The 20,660-nt window shown below is 43.6% G+C and overlaps 1 protein-coding gene across 1 annotated transcript in view; it reads left to right on the top strand.

The window, feature by feature from the left end:
- Positions 1-19,429, top strand: part of il16 (interleukin 16) — a 58,610-nt gene extending 39,181 nt beyond the window's left edge. The window contains 20 exon segments of the mRNA XM_034105206.2: positions 857-944; positions 1,055-1,278; positions 1,377-1,514; positions 4,256-4,309; positions 4,311-4,400; positions 5,561-5,563; positions 8,809-8,891; positions 9,476-9,519; positions 9,522-9,579; positions 9,581-9,983; positions 9,985-10,250; positions 10,252-10,421; positions 10,424-10,521; positions 10,523-10,558; positions 11,838-11,941; positions 12,830-12,989; positions 14,806-14,907; positions 15,797-16,016; positions 16,510-16,638; positions 18,879-19,429. Coding sequence (XP_033961097.2) covers positions 857-944; positions 1,055-1,278; positions 1,377-1,514; positions 4,256-4,309; positions 4,311-4,400; positions 5,561-5,563; positions 8,809-8,891; positions 9,476-9,519; positions 9,522-9,579; positions 9,581-9,983; positions 9,985-10,250; positions 10,252-10,421; positions 10,424-10,521; positions 10,523-10,558; positions 11,838-11,941; positions 12,830-12,989; positions 14,806-14,907; positions 15,797-16,016; positions 16,510-16,638; positions 18,879-19,045 — 2,637 coding nt within the window. The 3' untranslated portion in view covers positions 19,046-19,429.
- The last annotated feature ends 1,231 nt before the right edge of the window (positions 19,430-20,660 follow it).

Here is a 20,660-nt window from a genome sequence, read left to right as displayed (position 1 = left end):
CTGGCCTCCTCCTCAGGCCACACTCGCAACAGAGTGGAATGAATGATGAATGAATGTGTAGGGTCTCTACAACAGGCAGTTCTTGGCTTCTGAGGCAAATGATGTAACACCCCTAAACAGAGGTGGGAAGTAACTAAGTACATTTACTCAAGTACTGTACGTACCATTTTGAAATAGTTGTGCTTTACTAGAGTATTTCCATTCCATGCTACTTTGTACTTCTACTCTCTACAGTTCAGAGGTACATGGTGTACTTCTACTCCTCTACATGTATTTAATCCCTTCAGTTACTTCACAGATGAATGATGTGAAATATAATCAAGTGTTGAATCAGACGTTAGTTCCACCTGGAGTAAATCCTCCAGCTACCCTGCAGTCTACAAAGTACTTCAGACTAGCTGCACCTCCACCAGCTTTGAGAACACTTCATGATCAACATCAGCATGCTAACATCAGCATGCTAACATTCGAACAATCACTTGTTGTTTAGCAGGTATACTTTTATACTTTAACATGCCTGTTTTAATTAATTGATTTCGTATCTGTGTCTAACAAAAGTCTGAAGTGTGGGTTGTCTGAATGCTAGAATAAAAATCCTCAGTCATACTAGATGTGACCATTTTCCTCAAATGTACACACACAAAACGTTGGTGTCGCCTTTATTCTGCCGTCACCCTCTATTAGTCTTTGTCTGGAGTATGGGTTAAGGCTTTTTACCTAATAGAATGAAGATATTTTAAAACTCTTATATGATATCCTTTCTTTACCTTAAAACTATCTTGAACTTGTTTTAAGAGCTGCCATTGTGACTCATTCATTAACCCCTTGACAATCTCTTTTCTGCCCGTACGGCCAGGTGTCAGGGCAGCAGCTGAATGATGCTATCGCTCAGGCAGTGGAAAACAGCAAACTGAGGAAGGAGAAGAGCCAGTGGAGTATTGATGGTGACATATTTATATTATTCATTCCACAGTTACATCTTTCTGTTTTAGGTCTTCTGAGTAGCATATTGTTAAAGATCCACGTGAACCTCTGTCCTGTGTTGCTGGCCCAGGTCTGCGCAGACTGGAGCCCTGCTCTCACAGTCGGCAGAGGTGTGAGCGCTGTCTGGAGAAGACTTTCAGTCAGCTGACAGTTCGACGGGCGCAGAAGACCATGACCCGCTCCTGCAGCGACAACACCAGCAGCCCCCACCACAATCAATCCTCACTACACAGCACCTCCACAACACACACCATCACCCCATCCGCCCGCGTGCACAGCCTGGACACACCCCAGGTAAGCAACATGAGCAGGTTGTGTTGAGAAAGTTGAAAATACAGCCTCTTTTTGTAGTAGTGTGTGTCATCTGACCCTGTCCCCTCCCTGTTGTGTAGTCTATGAGAGAGACGTGGTCTGACAACAGGCTGTCAGTGCCTGTGTATCCTGATGAAGACTACAACGTCCCCTACAACACTGCTGCTGCACACCTGTCCAATCAGCACGCCCTGGACCCGGCCCTCAGGAGCAACAAGGTACACCATCCAACTATCCATCCATGCATCCCATCCATCCAACTATCCAACCATCTATCCATCCAACCATCCATCCATCCATTCATCCAACCATCCATCTATCCATTCATCCATTCATCCAACCATCCATCCATCCATCCAACCATTCATCCAACCATCCATCCAACCATCCATCCATCCATTCATCCAACCATCCATCTATCCATTCATCCATTCATCCAACCATCCATCCATTCATCCAACCATCCATCTATCCATCCATCCATCCAACCATTCATCCAACCATCCATCCAACCATCCATCCATCCAACCATCCATCCATCCAACCATCCATCCATCCATCCATCCATTCAACCATCCATCCATCCATTCATCCAACCATCTATCCATCCAACCATCCATCTATCCTTCCATTCATCCTTCCATCCATCCATCCATTCATCCAACCATCCATCTATCTATTCATCCAACCATCCATCCATCCATCCAACCATTCATCCATCCATTCATCCAACCATCTATCCATCCAACCATCCATATATCCTTCCATTCATCCTTCCATCCATCCATCCATTCATCCAACCATCCATCTATCTATTCATCCAACCATCCATCCATCCATCCAACCATTCATCCAACCATCCATCCAACCATCCATCCATCCATTCATCCAACCATCTATCCATCCAACCATCCATATATCCTTCCATTCATCCTTCCATCCATCCATCCATTCATCCAACCATCCATCCATCCATCCAACTATCCAACCATCCATCCATTCATCCAACCATCCATCCAACCATCCATCTATCCTTCCATCCCAAAAGACAAAGCAGGGACTCCAAACTACATAATGTTTTTAATAATTGTACTGTAATGTACTCTAATTTAAAGACAAAAAACTCCCAAACATTATCTAACAAAATGAAGACACCTACTGTCTTCTTGTGTCACACTTTTATTAGATTGGTGCAGCAAAGATGTATATTTGTAGGCCGACACAGAAGTTGGCATTGCAAGGGCTCCCACAACTAAAATGCTATGTATTTTTTAGTGCTGTCAAAATTATCGCGTTAACGGCGATAATTAATTTTTTGAATTAATTGCGTTTAAAATATTTAACGCATTTAACGCATGTGCAGAATGGCCCGCCCCATACATGCCACCAGTGGCACCGCCAGGGTATGGCTGGGGTAGGCTACACCCATACCAAGAAATGGCTTAGCCCCACCATGAAAAATGATGTTAAAGTAAGCAAAATAAAGTCTGCCAACTCGCGCGGAGTAAATTGCACAGACAGCAGTTAGTAAGATTGATTTCAGTAGCCACGGTTTTGAAAACTTTTGTCACGAAGTGATCGTCTTCTCAATAGAACATCTTTGATAACGGCGTGGTGTTGTTGCAAGAAGTCCCGACGGGAAATACTTTTGCTGTAGGTACAGTAAGATGTACACATAACTGGTACGCAGGTTATATGTGTGCGTAATCTGAAATGCGTACCGTCACTTGTGTCACAAAGCGCATTTGCGTACCGACGTACTTGTGAAGCTTTTCCAGAAGGCGGTTAGATCACCGGACGACAGAGTCGGTCTCCGTGTGCACAGGACAGGGCTGCTGTTAGCGTCGGTCTGTACAACGGAACTGTGCCAAAAACTACGCCAACCGGCTGCGGAGGGAGACTCCCCCCTTCACTGGAGAACTGCGCTAAAACAGCTGATCACAACGTTCACACTCTGTGGTCACGAAGTAACTCCACTAGCCCCCGCCCCCCCCCCCTCCGTCGACTTTTCCTGAAGTACTCCCCCGTTGATAGAACTCAACACGTAATGAATTAAGACCCCACGGTTTGATGATGGATAGGTGTGTGGGTTGTCTTTCATTTTGACACACAGAATGTTATAATAAACATAGATACTGTATGTTAAATGGATATATCCGCCTGCTTTCATTTATCTTTCCATTCCCAACAATATACATAAATAAATGGCATATTTTGGACATAGTTCAAATGGTGATTAATCATGATTAATTAATTTTTAAGGTGTGATTAATCTGATTAAAAATGTTAATCGTTTGACAGCCCTAGTATTTTTCCATTGGGTTTGGAATATTAGAAAGAAAATAAGATCTGTAGCAAACACACGTTTATGATACTTAAACATTTTGTTCTGCAGGATAACCTCAATATATTAACACCACTTTGATATTTGAAAGGTAATTGAAATTTCCAGAACTAAAAAGCTAACATAATAAACTGCATTAGTCGCATGGCTACTCAATGCTAAGCTAAAGGACGCTAATGCTTGGTGGGATGAATTTAAGAAGTCTCATTTTGTCACTTCCTAGCAACTGCTGTTTTTTTATGATACAAAGAAGCTTTGGTCAGAGAATAATATGTAAAAACGTTCTTAAACCAGGATTAACCACAGAACTTATTTTAGGCTTACCACAAACAAAAACAAAACAACTGTTGACTTCAAGACGAGGGACCTGGAAATGATAAAATGCTATGTCATTTCTGGGTTTTAGGACCACTCTATAAATGTATTACAGCTGGTGTGTGTGTGTGTGTGTGTGTTGTGTGTGTGTGTGTGTGTGTGTGTGTGTGTGTGTGTGTGTGTGTGTGTGTGTGTGTGTGTGTGTGTGTGTGTGTGTGTGTGTGTGTGTGTGTGTGTGTGTGTGTGGTGTGTGTGTGTGTGTGTGTGTGTGTGTGCGTGCGTGCGTGTGTGTGTGTGTAGTCCACCTGCCGGGTGCGTGCTGCTCCTCACAGGCACTGCTGGCCGCAGGATGTGGACCAGTGAGGAGGGCTATAACGGAGACTCCAGCGGCTCCAGTGGAGGGTCCCCAGTCAGAGAGGGGGGCTGGAGTCCTCCTCACACAGCTGTCAGGTACACCACTCTGCATGCTGCCTCTGAACACTGGGAACAGGTTTATTAATAGCTGTGAAGCCTCTGTTGAATGTATGTACTATTTCCACATTTCAACAGCCAACTTTGCTGGTGCATTGCTACATTATTGGTGCAGTGATCGTTGCAACACGTTAAGCAAAGTTAGGGAAATTAAAATGAATCCAAATGTGCTACTGTGTACTTCTACTCCACAACAATTCAGAGGTAATGTGTGTACTTTTCCTCCACTACATGTATTTAATACCTTTAGTTACTTCACAGGTAAATGATGTGAAATCTAATCTAGTGTTGAATCAGACTTTAGTTCCACCTGGAGTGAATCCACCAGCTACCTGCAGTCTACAAAGTACTTCAGACTAGCTGCCACCTTCACCAGCTTTGAGAACACTCTCATGATCAATCATTATAAAACATATCATAGATATTATTCTGAAATGGACCAATCTGCACAACGACTACTTTTACTGTCGCTACTTTCACTATATTTTGATGAGAATACTTTTCTACTTTCACTTGAGGAACATTTGAATGCAGGACTTTCACTGTAACAGAGTATTCCTACACTCTGGTACTTCTACTTTTACTCTGAATACTTCTACTTTTACTCAAGTACAAGATCTGAGTACTTCTACTTTTACTCAAGTACAAGACCTGAGTACTTCTACTTTTACTCAAGTACAAGATCTGAGTACTTCTACTTTTACTTACGTACAAAATCTGAGTACTTTTCTCACCTCTGGTTAGGGAAATGGAACGTATCCAAAAGTGAGCATTACAATTAATACCCAAACATGACCTGGAACCAGAACTTTGTCAGTATCTGTCAGTTGTGTCCGATAGCAGAACTGTTATGTGTTAACACTGTCTGCCATTTCTTGTGCCAAACATGTGTCAAAACATTCATTACAAACATACCATCCCCCTTCTCTCACGTTCCATACGTCTGGTCCCTTGAATTACATTGGCATCCTAATCCTGATTGGAGAGACTATGTGCTGCTCCAATCAGGATTAGGATGCCAACCAGGAAGTGGGATGGGCACATGGTATCCATCTCACACATCCTACTTAGCATACATAAACCAGTCTGTTGGATGTTGCTCCGATACAGTAGCTAATTAGGTTGATCAAACAGTGTGTAATTCACTGCCCATATATGGATGCTGATTTGAGGAACAGCGAGGGCACTGCTTCTTTCCGAATGAGCTGACCATCTCTTGTGATATGCATGTTTTCTTCAACAGACTAACCATGACTAACATGTAACCCTCTCCTCTCACTGCCTGCAGTTCTTCAGCAGTGTGTCCAAGGCACTGAGAAAGATCCTGAGGTTACTCTTAAGGAACGTATGTGAAGGAATTGCTTCAGTGTTGTGCTGGTGAAAGCATGCTGAACACCTGGTTGTGATTTAACAGTCAGCCTATATAGTCTACATCAGTGGCGAGCCGTGACTTTTATACCTAGGCCCTCTGACCCTCCTTCCCTCGAAAAAGAAGAGATATTACGTCACAGCGGATACTTCAGCGGAATATCAAAACAACGGGCCGGGGTGCAAAACGCATCAATGACAGCGACCCTCTACCACACAGAACAACACCATTTATATAAACACCTATCATGACAGGGCACCCACAGCCAAGTAGCAATTACAAAAGAATTAAGTCGGCACGGCGGCCCGCATTGAAAATGACTTAGGCCTACCTTTGATGATAAATCACTGAAACACAAAGTCCATCCTCCTGTCCTTCTGGATGAAGCACTTGATTCAGCTGATCCTTTGCCACTCAATCTTGAAAATGACTCGGTTAATAATTTCGCAACGATGACATCACTATCACTGAAGTGAGCCATCATGAACGAACTTATGCTAATTATAAATATAACCAGTGGCGACTGGTCGTTAGGGGCAGCACAGCCCCACCTAGTGTCAGCAGAAAGTATTACAAATAATGATTACAAAAAAATGCAAAAAATTAATTAAAAAATATATTTTAAGATCATGTTTAATCATCTGATTCGTCTGTACATTGCTGTTTTAGTCTGTGTTCTTCTAATTAGTGTCTATAGTGTGCCTATTGAGCTGCTTAGAGCCATGTGGGACAAAACCTGATCCTGCCCCTCCCTCTGACTGTCTAAGTGAACAGTGACTGTAAAAACTACACTGCGCACGCTCAGAGTATTTTCCTATTTAATGTGTGTGGCAAAAAAATAATGACCCAGGGGCATAGTGCTGCCATCCCCACCATACGTCATCTCACATCATTCAGAGCTGATTGGCTGTAAGTACGTGTGCCGCGAAAAGTGTGGTGTGTGAAGAGGAGACGAGAGAGCTGCAGTGAGCGTCCTAAAACCAGGAAGTAAGCTGCGCATGGATTCCCTCGACAAAAAAGCAATGATATTTCTCCATAGGATTTTAGAAAATATCTCCAAATAAGGTCTGTGGGAAACAAACCTGTTAGATAAATGAACGTTTTGTTCAGCCGGATAATATCCACATGTCTACCCTACTTTTATAATTTTCGAATCATAAATCTATAAAATTACATTTTTTGGGTATCCTTCTGTTGAACTGTCTGTTTAAAATTAATTGAAGCATCAGACAAAAAAAGCTTTTGAAAATAATATTATATTTTGATTTAGGTCAAAATATAATATTTGTAAACCTGAAGAGTCAGTGCCAGTGCCTCACCAGCCATGAACCTCACTGCAGAAGCTTATATATAGACATCTAAGTTTTTTGTGCCCCACCACTTTTGTACATATAAAAACGCCACTGAATATATCGATCATAAATCTATCGTTTAGATTTATGATTAGAAAATAATAAAAGTAGGGTTAGACATGTGGATATTATCCGGCTGAACACAACGTGCATTTATCTAACAGGTTCGTTTTCCACAGGACCTTATTTCGAGCTATTTTCCAAGATTCCTATGGAGAAATCCCACTGCTTTCTGTCGAGGGAATCCGAGCGAAGCTACTTCCGGTTTTAGGACGTGTCACTGCACCACTTGCAGAGACCTCACAGTGGGCGGAACTTGTCATAAAGTCCGCGAAAATAAAGCCCGCCCATTTAGAGGGAAGATATGATTGGTCAATTGAACTGTCATTTGACATTACTCTCTAGTTGAGTTACTATAGCTGGCCCTCTGTGAATGTAGAGAGGGACCAACAAGCTCTCCCGTCTTCACAGTAACTCGCAGGAGACGGCATTTAACCCTTCACATTCCAACAGAACTGAACAGGCAGTTCGAAGGATTTATTTCTTGGAAATATTATTTTAATACAATTAAATTCAAGGTATTTTGGTAAAACTAATGAAAAATGTAACAATAAAAAAAATATTAAAAAAAAATATTTTAAAAAAAGTTATTTTTTTAATGTTTCAAATATAATGGTTTAGAATATCTTAGGCCCTCACTGACGGCTCGCCACTGGTCTACATTACAGACACTTGCTTTAATCACAGCTCAGTGTACTGCACTTTTGTATGATTGGTAAGACATTGTTAGAATCCTTTGTTTACTTCCGTAGTGACATAGTGACATCGCTACGTAACACTCGCGCTTCTATTGGCTAGCTCTCCAACACAGTGTACATGATAGACTAAGGGTCGGGACATCTCTCTCTCGGTCAGACCGAGGGTGAAGAGAGGTCAAAATAAGAGCCTTTTGAACATGAAGGCATGGAGACATGTCCCGGTAGAGACTCTACATACTGATATGAAGCTGAACATTAGTAAACAATTTCAATGAATGAAGAAGACAAATGCATAACACGGTGCTGCTTGCAACACCCATCTTGTGTCTCTGTGTTGCTGGTATGCCTGTTTTTATACATGTACTATTCGTGTGCATGTCAGCATGAAGGCGTGTCAGCATGAAGGCGTGTCATGTGCTCGTATGCAGCTTTAACACTGATGTGTCAAATGGAATATTACAAGATTGTTCTCACTTTTACTGCTTTACCTCTCCTCCTTTGGGACTCCAGTGTTTATTGAAGCGTTTCACTCACATTTATTTAAAATGATCAATAATTAAAATTGAAGATAAATAAAATACAGTAAATATCAAATATATACATGTATTGTTGCTCCACCTTAATGTAATCTGCCTACTGATTCAGTGAGGTGAATGGAATGTAGTACGAGCACTAGTAAGTCCATGAGTGGACTATGACAACCTTCCACCAGTACACCCAATCTAATTGGACGAGGGCACCAATGTTAGCATCATGCTTGTTCAGGTTCTGGGCCTGTTACGCCTCATGGCGCAGGGAGAGCAGCAGCAGTGATGTGGATGAGTGTCAGAGCGGAAGCATTATTGCACCTCTTGTGGTTGATATGAGAGCAACTGTGTGACACAATACTTCCTGTTTGTGTAGCAGGAAGGAGAACGATTAAGAGAACACTCTGCAGAGGGGACTGCAGCCTGCACCAACAACAGACGACACACAGGTAATGCTCCATACCATTATATACTGTAGGCCCCTGAATGCAACCTCAGGTAGCTGATGCATCAGGCGGCTGGCTGACCCTGCTGCTGTGGGATCAGTGTGTTTCGGTACTAAAGTTCCATTTCCTGTTTAAGGCAGGGCTTCTATGTGTCCGTCACTATCAGGATGTGCAATGGGCTCTCACGTCTGAAGCACTGTGAGCTGCTTCAGTTACACCAGGGTTTCAGGTTGTCTGGAATGTCACTGTGATAATATGCATATCAGCCTTTTTCTCAAAGCTCCACTTCAATGGAGAAGAGCTTAGCTTCACATGGAGTAGCTGGAGTCTAGTTTTGTTACATTTTCATCAAAACCAATTTGATTGAAATGGAGTTTTTTAGTTGGTATGGTCAGTTTGATATACATTTCTTTAATGAATGAAAAGCAGTTTTATGGGGACCTCCATGATAACCCTACCGGCAGAAGCCTGGATAATCATCAGTCAAATTGGGACTTTGTGAACAGAAGAATAAGTCTTCTCATGAGTTGTGACGTGTTTGGAAAGAAGAAGAAGCAGCAGATTGTATACGCCCCCTCTGCTTTGTGTCCGTCAGACGCTGTTGCTCTGCTCCCAGTCGAAGAGAGGAGCTCTGAGGAGACAGCCTCCACTGACCAACACACCCAGGCACGCATCGAGGACCCCTGGGTTCGCCTCGCAGACCGCCCCCCCTGAATTGATGCTCCACCACCACCCCGCCGCTGCCGACAGAACACACCCCCCCACCATGAGCGACCAGGAGAACACACCTGAGGTTACCGGCACACACTCGGACGTCACCTCAGATCCTCCCTCGGATACGACTCCTGAGAACACATGTGAGACTCCTCCAGGAGAAAAGACGGCCCCCCCGGTGGCCCCCAAGCCTGCCTGGTTCCGCCAGAGTCTGAGGAACATCCGGAATGAGCAGGGCCAGAAGAAGCAGGACAAACCCGCAGAGCTGAGGTCAGTGGGGGGCTTCACCAGGACCTACGGGGGCAGATCCGCCTCATCTTCAGCCAACCTGTCAATCAAACAGAAGATCCACTCCTTTGAGACTTTTTCCAGTCCGGAGGTTTCAGAGAAGGGGGGGGAACAGGAGACCCTCGGCCACCTCCACCTCTCTACCTCTGGAGGAGAGCAGGAGTCGCCCTGCCTCACATGGGGACAGTGGGAGGGGCCAACATGAAGTCCAAGAAGAGATCCAGGAAATCACCTCTCCGTGTGACAGCGAGCCAGAGGACCCCCCTGTCTTTGCTACACCTTCTGCTATCCCCTCCTCCACGTTGGAAGCATGCAGTCAAACAGCCGCTGGAGATGACCCCCCCTCTATCCAACCCCCCCGCAGATCTGCCACTGTGTGACAGCACTGATCTGCACTCAGGGACACATGGTGGTCCTCCATCAGCTCCACTTCCTGCCAGACAGGAAGCTGAGCTAGAAGAGGATCTCACCAGCTCCAATCAGAACACAGTCTCTCCCCCTGCCACATCCATGATATCTCAAGAGGGGGGAGAGAGCCTCAAGAAGAGAGAGATGGAGCAGAGAACCAAGGGAAGCCCCTGAGCCCCACCCTGAGTGCTGCGCCCCCCGCAGGCAGCCACCATCAGAGAGGCCTGGAGGAGGGCCAGTTTAGAGAAGATCCTCGCCTTCAGTAACCAGGTAATCTGTCAGGGAAGAACCATGGTTATGGACTTTATGTCAATGATTATTATTTGAAGGTCCAATTTTTATATTCACTTATTGTGTTTTGGGGTTTTCCTTTCCTGTCGGGTGTTTTATAGGTTTGTGTGCATGTCAATGGTCTGCAAAGGCTACGATCCCTATGTTCCTTCCAGAGGGAGCACTCTCAACCCCCCCCCCCCATAATGAAACGCCTCCATTGGCCTCCATTGTTTACTTCCGTAACTTAGTGACATCACTATGTAACGCTCAAGCTGTTGACCAATCACAACAGAGCCGGCCAGCTAACCAATCAGAGCAGACTGGGCTCTGGTTTCAGACAGAGGGTGACAAGGCAGTATGAGCTTTTTTAACATTAAAGCAGTGGAGACATGTCCCAGTACAGACACTACATACATAATATACACCTGAACATCAGCAGGAGAGGACTCTTTAAAGTAGAGACACTAAATACTAATATACACTGAACATCAGCAGGAGAGGACTCTTTAAAGTAGAGACACTACATACTGATATACAACCTGATCATCAGCAGGAGAGCACTCTTTAAAGTAGAGACACTACATACTGATATACACTGATCATGATCAGAATGTGTCCTCTTTAAGGGACTATAGTATACAGTCCTATATAGTATACAGTCCTATATGTCTGATAGTGAGATAAATGAGTGCCAAAATTCTAACAATGCTGCTAAGAACAAACCATTCATCTTGAATATGACATGAGGGTGATGGATAATACATTTGCCAAACACCCATAATAAGCTCTCAGTGCTTCCTTTCCAGGTGCTCAAAGCACTTTACAATTACACATAGATGTAACATGTAACATGTAACATTCATTACTGAAGATCTTAGGTCACAGGCTCCTCCAAACAGTGCAACACAATAAAACAGATAAACGAAACATATAGTGCAAGTAAATAGTAAAGACAAAAGAAAAATAGTTAAAAAAAAAAATTGAAAATAGTGCAATAAGAGTCTATATGCAAGTTATTGGAATATTATATATTAGATACATCATTTCTAAGTAGCAGCCAGATGCATGTTGTGGATGTTGTTTCAAAGTTCAGGTGTTTAACAGTCTTATTGCCAGTGGGACATATAGTTATGAATGAATTAATATATTTCAATAATTGTGCCTATTATTGAACATTCTTTTGTATAGGTTTGACTTATTTTACCTGTAAATCATTGAAACACAGAAATGCTTATGTTTTGTATCTAATTCTATTTTAATATGTTGGTTGTTCCAGGTTTCCCAGGCGGTGATGCGCTCTCACAGCGACCTGCTGCCCTCTGTGGAGAGCGATGCTGAGGAGAGAGAGCAGGACAGCAGCGAGAGAGGCTTCTCTGTCAGGTGCAGTAACACACACACACACCACAACACAACACACACACACACACCACACACACACACACACACACATCACACACACCACCACACACACACACACCACACACACACACACACACACACACACCATTTATACATCACTTCAGGGGACATTACATTGACTTACATGCATTTCCTAGAGACTTATCCTAACCTTAACCATAACCACCACATGCCTAACCCTAACCCTTACCCTTAACCTTACCCTTAACCTTACCCTAACCCTAACCCTTAACCTTACCCTAACCCTAACCCTTAACCTTACCCTAACCCTAACCCTTACCCTTAACCTTACCCTAACCCTTTAACCTTACCCTAACCCTAACCCTTAACCTTAACCTAACCCTAACCCTTAACCTTACCCTTAACCCTACCCTTAACCTTACCCTAACCCCTAAACCTAACCAAGTCTTCACCCTAAAATTAATGATCCCCCTCTTATGGGGACCTCCAATTTGTCCCCATAAGGGAGGCGAGTCCCCACACGTGACTGTGTAAAACAGATTTAGGTCCCCACAAGTATAGTAATGCTAGTCCAACACACACACACACACACACACACACACACACCAACACACACACACACACAACACACAACACACACAACACAGGCACACCACATGGTTTATAATGACCATAGACTGTATTAGTCAAACAGAGACTCGCCCCAGAATGCATACTGCATACGTGCCTGTTTTATATTCATAAGGAAGTGGTTCATTTTGTTGAAAAAAACAACAACTTCCTGTTTCACCAGAGAAGCAGCGGCACGTTTTAATTAACAGAACTCACAGCCAGGCGTGCAGTGCTCAGAAGTGTGTAACAGTGTGTGTGTCTTCATGTTAAACACAGCTTGGCCACACTGAGGGAGTGTACCATTGAGCGAGGGGAGGGGGGGCACCATGACGAGGCAGCAGGCTCCTCTGCTCACTCTGTCATCTCAGCCATCCCCTCACAGGAAATACAGAGGATGATCCAGGAAGTCAAAGCTCTGGACCAAGACACGCTGAAGGTGAAACAATGAAAACATCTCAGACCTTCCCAGTTGCACCATATTTTAACAGCTTATAAAACTGATAGTATAATAATAAATATGAATTACCTTCTACTCCAATCTGATTATAAACCCATTACATAAATAAACTTAAACACAGGTTTGAGAAATTCTCACCCCCATACATTTAGGACCAGCCACTTTCATTCTTTTTGAAATGGAGGGTTGTATACAAATATTTTAATGCAAAAAAAAATGTAATCGATATTTGGAACCTTCTCTTAACTGAAAACAGTGGAAATAATGATCCGAGTGTCGTGAGAACTGGACCGTCTTTGTTATATATACACTTCAGCACACATGAAAGAAAGGTGCAGATGGAATATGGAATAAAAAACCCAAAAGGTATGTTTGACCTTTCTACCATTATTAAAATTAGGTGTCCGAATCACCAACAAAATGTCATTCTGTACTCCCTGCTGTTGGGAGTGTGTGTGTGTGTGTGTGTGTGTGTGTGTGTGTGTGTGTGTGTGTGTGTGTGTGTGTGTGTGTGTGTGGTGTGTGTGTGTGTGTGTGTGTGTGTGTGTGTGTGTGTGTGTGTGTGTGTGTGGTGTGTGTGTGTGTGTGTGTGTGTGGTGTGTGTGTGTGTGTGTGTGTGTGTGTGTGTCGCTGTGGGTGTTTGTGTGTGTGTGGCCTGAGGGAAACTTGACCTTATGTTGTGGTCAGATAGAAATATCAGATATCTAGGGGTCATGATGTGCTAGACATCTACTGTGTAAATACCACTGATTCCACTGATGTTCTAACCACATGCAGAATGTCCCATAATACTCTCTGAACGGCCACGGTTCCCTTTACCTTCTAGACGTAGGAGTGAGGAAACACTCACAGCAGGTCATTGTTCCCTTTACCTTCTAGACGTAGGAGTGAGGAAACACTCACAGCAGGTCACTGTTCCCTTTACTTTCTAGACGTAGGAGTGAGGAAACACTCACAGCAGGTCACTGTTCCCTTGACCTTTTAGACGTAGGAGTGAGGAAACACTCACAGCAGGTCACTGTTCCCTTTACCTTTTAGACGTAGGAGTGAGGAAACACTCACAGCAGGTCACTGTTCCCTTTACCTTTTAGACGTGGGAGTGAGGAAACACTCACAGCAGGTCACTGTTCCCTTTACCTTTTAGACGTAGGAGTGAGGAAACACTCACAGCAGGTCACTGTTCCCTTGACCTTTTAGACGTAGGAGTGAGGAAACACTCACAGCAGGTCACTGTTCCCTTTACCTTTTAGACGTAGGAGTGAGGAAACACTCACTGTTCCCTTTACCTTTTAGACGTAGGAGTGAGGAAACACTCACAGCAGGTCACTGTTCCCTTTACCTTTTAGACGTGGGAGTGAGGAAACACTCACTGTTCCCTTTACCTTTTAGACGTAGGAGTGAGGAAACACTCACAGCAGGTCACTGTTCCCTTTACCTTTTAGACGTAGGAGTGAGGAAACACTCACAGCAGGTCACTGTTCCCTTTACCTTTTAGACGTAGGAGTGAGGAAACACTCACAGCAGGTCACTGTTCCCTTGACCCTTTAGACGTAGGAGTGAGGAAACACTCACAGCAGGTCACTGTTCCCTTTACCTTTTAGACGTAGGAGTGAGGAAACACTCACAGCAGGTCACTGTTCCCTTGACCTTTTAGACGTAGGAGTGAGGAAACACTCACTGTTCCCTTGACCTTTTAGACGTAGGAGTGAGGAAACATGGTCATGTTGATGCAAACAGTGATGATGTTTATTGTGAGCAATAATAAAGAGAGCAAATGAACTGTCTGTTTCCACAGCAACTGGTGGACATCCATGTGGTGATTCTGCATAAAGAGGAGGGGGCCGGGCTGGGCTTCAGCATCGCAGGGGGGTCCGACCTGGAGAGCAAGGCTCTGACAGTAAGCAGCACTACACACACACCCACCCACCCACACCCACGCACACACACACACACACACACACACACACACACACACACACACACACACACACACACACACACACACACACATACACACACACACACACACACACACACACACACACACACACACACACACACACACAGGTCAGACTGCCTGTGAATAGCTGGCTGAGAGTCGAGGAGAGCATCATTCCTGACTCTACTTCATATGACAGTGTTTCCTGTAATGGCCAGTAGGTGGCGCCACAATCCAACATCAAATACTAAGTGGGTTTTGAGTGCCTTCTTATTCCTAATGTTTTTAATAGTGGTGCCATATTGCTTAGTGAAATGCACATTTAAGGGGTTCTGTTCCTCACAAAAGGGTTTCTCAGCGTTGCTGTTTATGCAAGCAGATAGATGTATTAACAATACAGAGGTGCTCCTAACTTTTTATCAAAAAGAATACAACATTTTACTATCACACACTACCAACAAGATGTGCATGAACAGAATCTGAGTATAATGAGAGGGACTATAGAAACGTTCTTTATAATTATAGAAAGTATTGTATAACTGTTCATGTAGATATGTAGTAGAATTTGACTTGCATATTATATAAAGAAACATTATGATTGGACTGAAATGCACTGCCTTGTGTGTTTTATGTGTTTGTATTGAAGATACTATATTACATATTTACCTCAGAGACATACATAGAGGAAGCCATGCCTTACATTGAGCACGGTCAAGGTTCCTGCAGGTCAGTTCTGTCACAAGACTTAATTCTGAGATGTGCATCAAGGGATTTGGTTGAACTGTCCAGACCGTGCACACACTCTGGCATCAGCGAGTGTGTGTGAGACTGAGTGTGCTCTGTCCAGGTCCACAAAGTGTTCCCCAGTGGCCTGGCGGCTCAGGAGGGAACCATCCAGAGAGGAGACGAGGTGCTGTCCATAAACGGACACACACTGCGCGGTGTCACACACACTGATGCCACCAGCGCTCTGCGGCAGGCCCGCAGTCTGCAGCTGGCTGTGGTGGTGGTCTGCAAGAGGGCGGAGGAGGGGGACGGCTGCAGGACGGAAGACCTCCACCCTGCAGGTGAGTCCTACAGCTCCCAGAGGGTGAGCCTCTCCAAGGCTCGGCTGAAAAGGCGTCTTCACATTATGAGATCAATTACACCTCTTCATATATGAAAGGCTGCTTTCATGTATGCTGGTGTGCTTGAAGAGGGCATACACACTAGTGTGTGTATGCACACTAGTACACTAAAAGGATGACTCTTTTATAGTGGGCTTTATATCACTTGAATATGCATTAATGTGCCAACTGACAACTCTAGCCCCAAACTCTCCGTTTCACTTTGATGCTGTCAGCTGTGGAATGAAGGTATGCAGGCTACATCTGTCCTTGTTGTTGATGGGGTTGTGTGTGTGTGTGTGTGTGTGTGTGTGTGTGTGTGTGTGTGTGTGTGTGTGTGTGTGTGTGTGTGTGTGTGTGTGTGTGTGTGTGTGTGTGTGTGTGTGTGTGTGTGTGTGTGTGTGTGTGTGTGTGTGTGTGTGTGTGTGTGTGTGTGTGTGTGTGTGTGTTGCAGTGGTCCTGCACTCCGCCCCGCTGACGGTGGAGCTGCAGAAAGGAGCTGCAGGAGTGGGCTTCACCCTGGAGGGGGGCCGGGGCTCCCTCCATGGAGACAGACCTTTAGTCCTCAACAGGATCTTTGCAGGTACACAATATAATGCTGACATTATGATATTATAGTCACAATGAAACCACTTCACATTCACTCAGAAGAAAACATCCGGGGTTTAAAAACGGGTTCTGTTTTTAAAAGTCTCCTATCATGCACTTGCAAATGTATTCAGATGCGGGGTCACCGTGCTGTCTCCAAGGAGACACAGTCTTGGCGAAGTGGGAGTATCACATTTCAACCATGTCCCCATAGAGTCCAGACACTCCTCCACAAGGGACAACCCTTCGAACATTCCCAAAATGCATGCATATGCGTTCTTCCCCACACCTCCAACATAAATCACCCTGAATCAGGCTCCGTCGTCTTGAAGGAGTATAATGATATCTTTGAATTATTTTTAGACTGAATTTGTCTCTCCCTTCCCTTATGTATCTTTCAGAGTTAGATATCATTAGATACACGCTTGAGATTACCACAGCCAGTGTCCTTTATCCAGGGACACGTCCCGTACCACCTGATGCTCTTTGAAGCATTGTTAGGTAACACTCTATTGTATTCTCATCCCTATTAATGAAACTCCTCCCCCCATACGATGTCTGATCTGTACATATTCCCAAAAGTGGCCTCGTCCCCAAACTAAACGTTTCCTTCAGTCTGTCATAAGAAATACAAATGTTCGCTTCAAATAAATCATCCAATATCCTTTTGAAGCCACTGTGCCCACTGCCCAGTTGGGCTGATTATCGATGTGTATCTTAGGATGGAGCCATAAGGCGCATATCTTTCAGCATTGTGGGACAGTTTATATTTTGTATGTGCTTCTCACCAAACTGCTTTTGAGTGTACAGAATAGGATTGATCACGTTCTTATCCTCCTTGTTGGGTGCCACCTGCTGGAGAGCTGCAATAGGTTTAAAAGGGGAGGTTCGTTCCTGCTCGATCAGGACCCAGTCCAGATCACCGTCTAAACCCTTCAATGTTTCACAAGCTTTGACATTTCAAAAGAAATACTATCATTCTTTATATTGGGCAATGATAATCCTCCTCCATTTTGTGGTTGACATCAATCGTCCATATTAATCCTAGGTGTTCTCCCATCCCAGAGAAAATGCTTTAGCATGTCGTTATATCTGATATATGATTGATTGATTATATCTAAGTAGTTGTGGAATGCATGCAGGTATCATTCCAGTTGTCATTTACACACATAAGACTATCATCTTAATCGTGTTCACCTCCCCCAGAGCGTCATGCGTAACTTACTACATTTGTCCAAATGAACTTTACATCAGTAGTTTCCCACATTAGTATCATAGGTACTCTCATATCGAATGTAGTTCTATCCCTCGATACTTCATGCCATTTGGAAACCATTTCCAATGGAAGGTGGAGAGCAGGTTCTGAGGGCAATGAATACAGTAACCAGACACTTTGGAATATACTTCCATCACTTCTAATAATGCTTTGATGGAGTTTGTCAGATCCTGACTCAGTAATAAAATGTCCTCCGCGTAAAGAAAAAGCTTATGCTCCCTGCCACCTCCAGCAACTCCTTTTCTTCTTAATCCTCTCTAATCATTGCAGCCAACAGTTCAAGGAAGATTGTAAATAAAAGAGGACTGAGACTGCTTCCCTGGCGGGTTGGCAAATGCACTTTTTGATGTCTTTTAAACATAAATATGTGTCAGGGACCTCACGCAGCATCAGAAAGCAAAACCCTCTCTTTCCCTCCGGACCCTCGTCTCTCCAAACGGGGCTACAACGGAGCTGATCCAGATTTGCGTCCGATATGACGTAATATCTGAAAGGGCAAACATCCTTGATGAGGTTTGAAACACAATACGGCGTCTAATCACGGCAGCGGTTCTCCTGCATAAGCTCCCCACCTCTTTTACTTTTCTTTTTTTAATCTCCGGACCCAGAATCAGCAGTTCTCTAACAGGGCTGAACGAGAGGGATGAGGCTAGAGTGGTGATCTGTTTGGTTTTTTGAGCAAAACACTTCATAGACATGTTTTTTTTACCAATAATATATACCTAAAAATAGTATAATAGGAGACCTTCAAATGATCTGACCGTTCATATCTGAGAGAACTGTGAATAATCAGCATCACACTTCTGAACAAAGTCAGGGTTTTTAATTTATGTGGGAAAAAAACAAACTTCTGGAACCGGTCAGACTGAAAAGAATGAGTTTTCAGGTCTGTGTGTCTTTGGTGAAAGCCAGGTTCCAGTCCTGATTGCATTGTACTCTTTGATTCCTCCGGTGTTCAGGGGGGGCAGCGGAGCAGAGCGGGCTGCAGCGGGGGGACGAGCTGCTGCAGGTGCAGGGGGTCAGTCTGCAGGACATGACCCGCTTCGAGGCCTGGAACATGATCAAGGCTCTCCCTGAGGGGGTCATCACTGCTGTGCTGAGGAGGGGGCCGGGCGGGGGGGAGTGACAGCTGCTGGGAACGCTGACATGTGACATGGCTGGAGAAAAGAAAGAAGAAAACTAATAATGGTAGCGAGCAAACAGATGTAGACTTTTAACAGTCTCATATCAGGAATCTGCCATCCAGTGTGAACTTCAAATGTTTATATTATTTTTATATCACATTCCTTATCCGATTTTAAAGTCTATTAAATTGTAAATTCACCCAAAGACCCCCAACTAGCCATGTGTCCCTTTTAGTGAGATTAATCTACAGAGCTCACTGTCATTGTTGTACTTTCCGTAGCAATAGTGTTAGCTTCAGATCTGTGGATTCTCCTGCATAATGCTGCTGTGGAAAACGTATTAAACAATGCTCTCAAATTAATAAATGTGCACAGAAATGATTTAATGTTGTCCTTGAAAAACTGGATTTGTGTTCTCGGATTGAGGGATTGTTCTGTTACAGCTACATTTAGTATTGTTTGCATTTTCTGGGCTATTTGTTGTGTGCCTATTGTGCCTGGTCCCTCCTGTTATATTTGTTTTTTGTAACATCCATATATTTCAGTGCTAGGTTGATGCTTAGCTAAGCTAACTATGAAACACTTTAACTGACAGGACTCAGGGTCAACTGTGTACTGTAAGGTAGCTTCTAGCTTCATGTCGAACAGTAAGTCAACATTTCCCAGAGAGCTTTCTTTGAAATCACCAGGTAACACTAAAAAACATTACATTTAGATTGTATGACAAAGTGTTTATTTAATATATCTGGCTAGCTATAGCTACTTGCTAACGGTTTAGCTTAGCCCCGCGATTCAAAGTAACGTCAACGTAGCTGTAATGTATGCTTTGCTTACATGTTCGCATAACTTGGAAGTTTACTGACATTTACATACCTTGTTCACCTGGCTCAAGTGGTGGCTCTGGGGTTGTTGTGTGAGCCACCACTTGAGAATTGTTTTTTTAAGAAAAAATGTTCTTATGTCCATCTTCAAAAACTCTGAGTCCGACTGACAGTTTGTTTTAAACATTGTCACAGCTCACATGATAGGTACCTGTCAGCCAATAAGACATGTTTATTTCCATTCAACTCTCTGGTTGGTCTGGTGTCTTGCCTCTGTTGCATTCACTGAACACGGGAAATTACAATCCTGCCGTCCTCTCTTGTGTCATGATGAGGTTCAGGTAAAGCACGGTTAATGTATTATATGATTGACTCAATAATATAATACATTACTTTGAGAGTAGGCAATCTAGGCATGTTAACACAATTAATTAAACATACTTATCACGGCGACGGTGTACTGAGATTTTTGTTTTGTTTTAATTTTTTCAATTTCTTTTTTCGTTTTGTTGCTAGGGGGCCCTTCGTGGCTGCGGGGCCCTAAGCGGCCGCTTATGTCGCTTAATAGGTCGGCTCTGTATATACCTTTTCACTTTTCAGGACATCTCTTCGATATAATGTAGGAATGTTTCAACATGTTCAAAGTGTTTCATTTCAACACACAAATGAAGTAATTTAAGAGGATACAAAATTATTAGTGTGTTGAGTATCTCAAATTGTTGTATTAGTTTTGTATTACCAGAATACATTTGCCAAATCTTGGGCTATGTAAAACTAAGGCAGTGAAAGTTCCAAA

The sequence above is a fragment of the Pseudochaenichthys georgianus genome, chromosome 3 (genome assembly GCF_902827115.2).
Source record: "Pseudochaenichthys georgianus chromosome 3, fPseGeo1.2, whole genome shotgun sequence".
Lineage (NCBI taxonomy): Eukaryota > Metazoa > Chordata > Actinopteri > Perciformes > Channichthyidae > Pseudochaenichthys > Pseudochaenichthys georgianus.
Note: the sequence above shows the minus strand (reverse complement) of the source record. Positions and strands in the feature narration are given on the sequence as shown.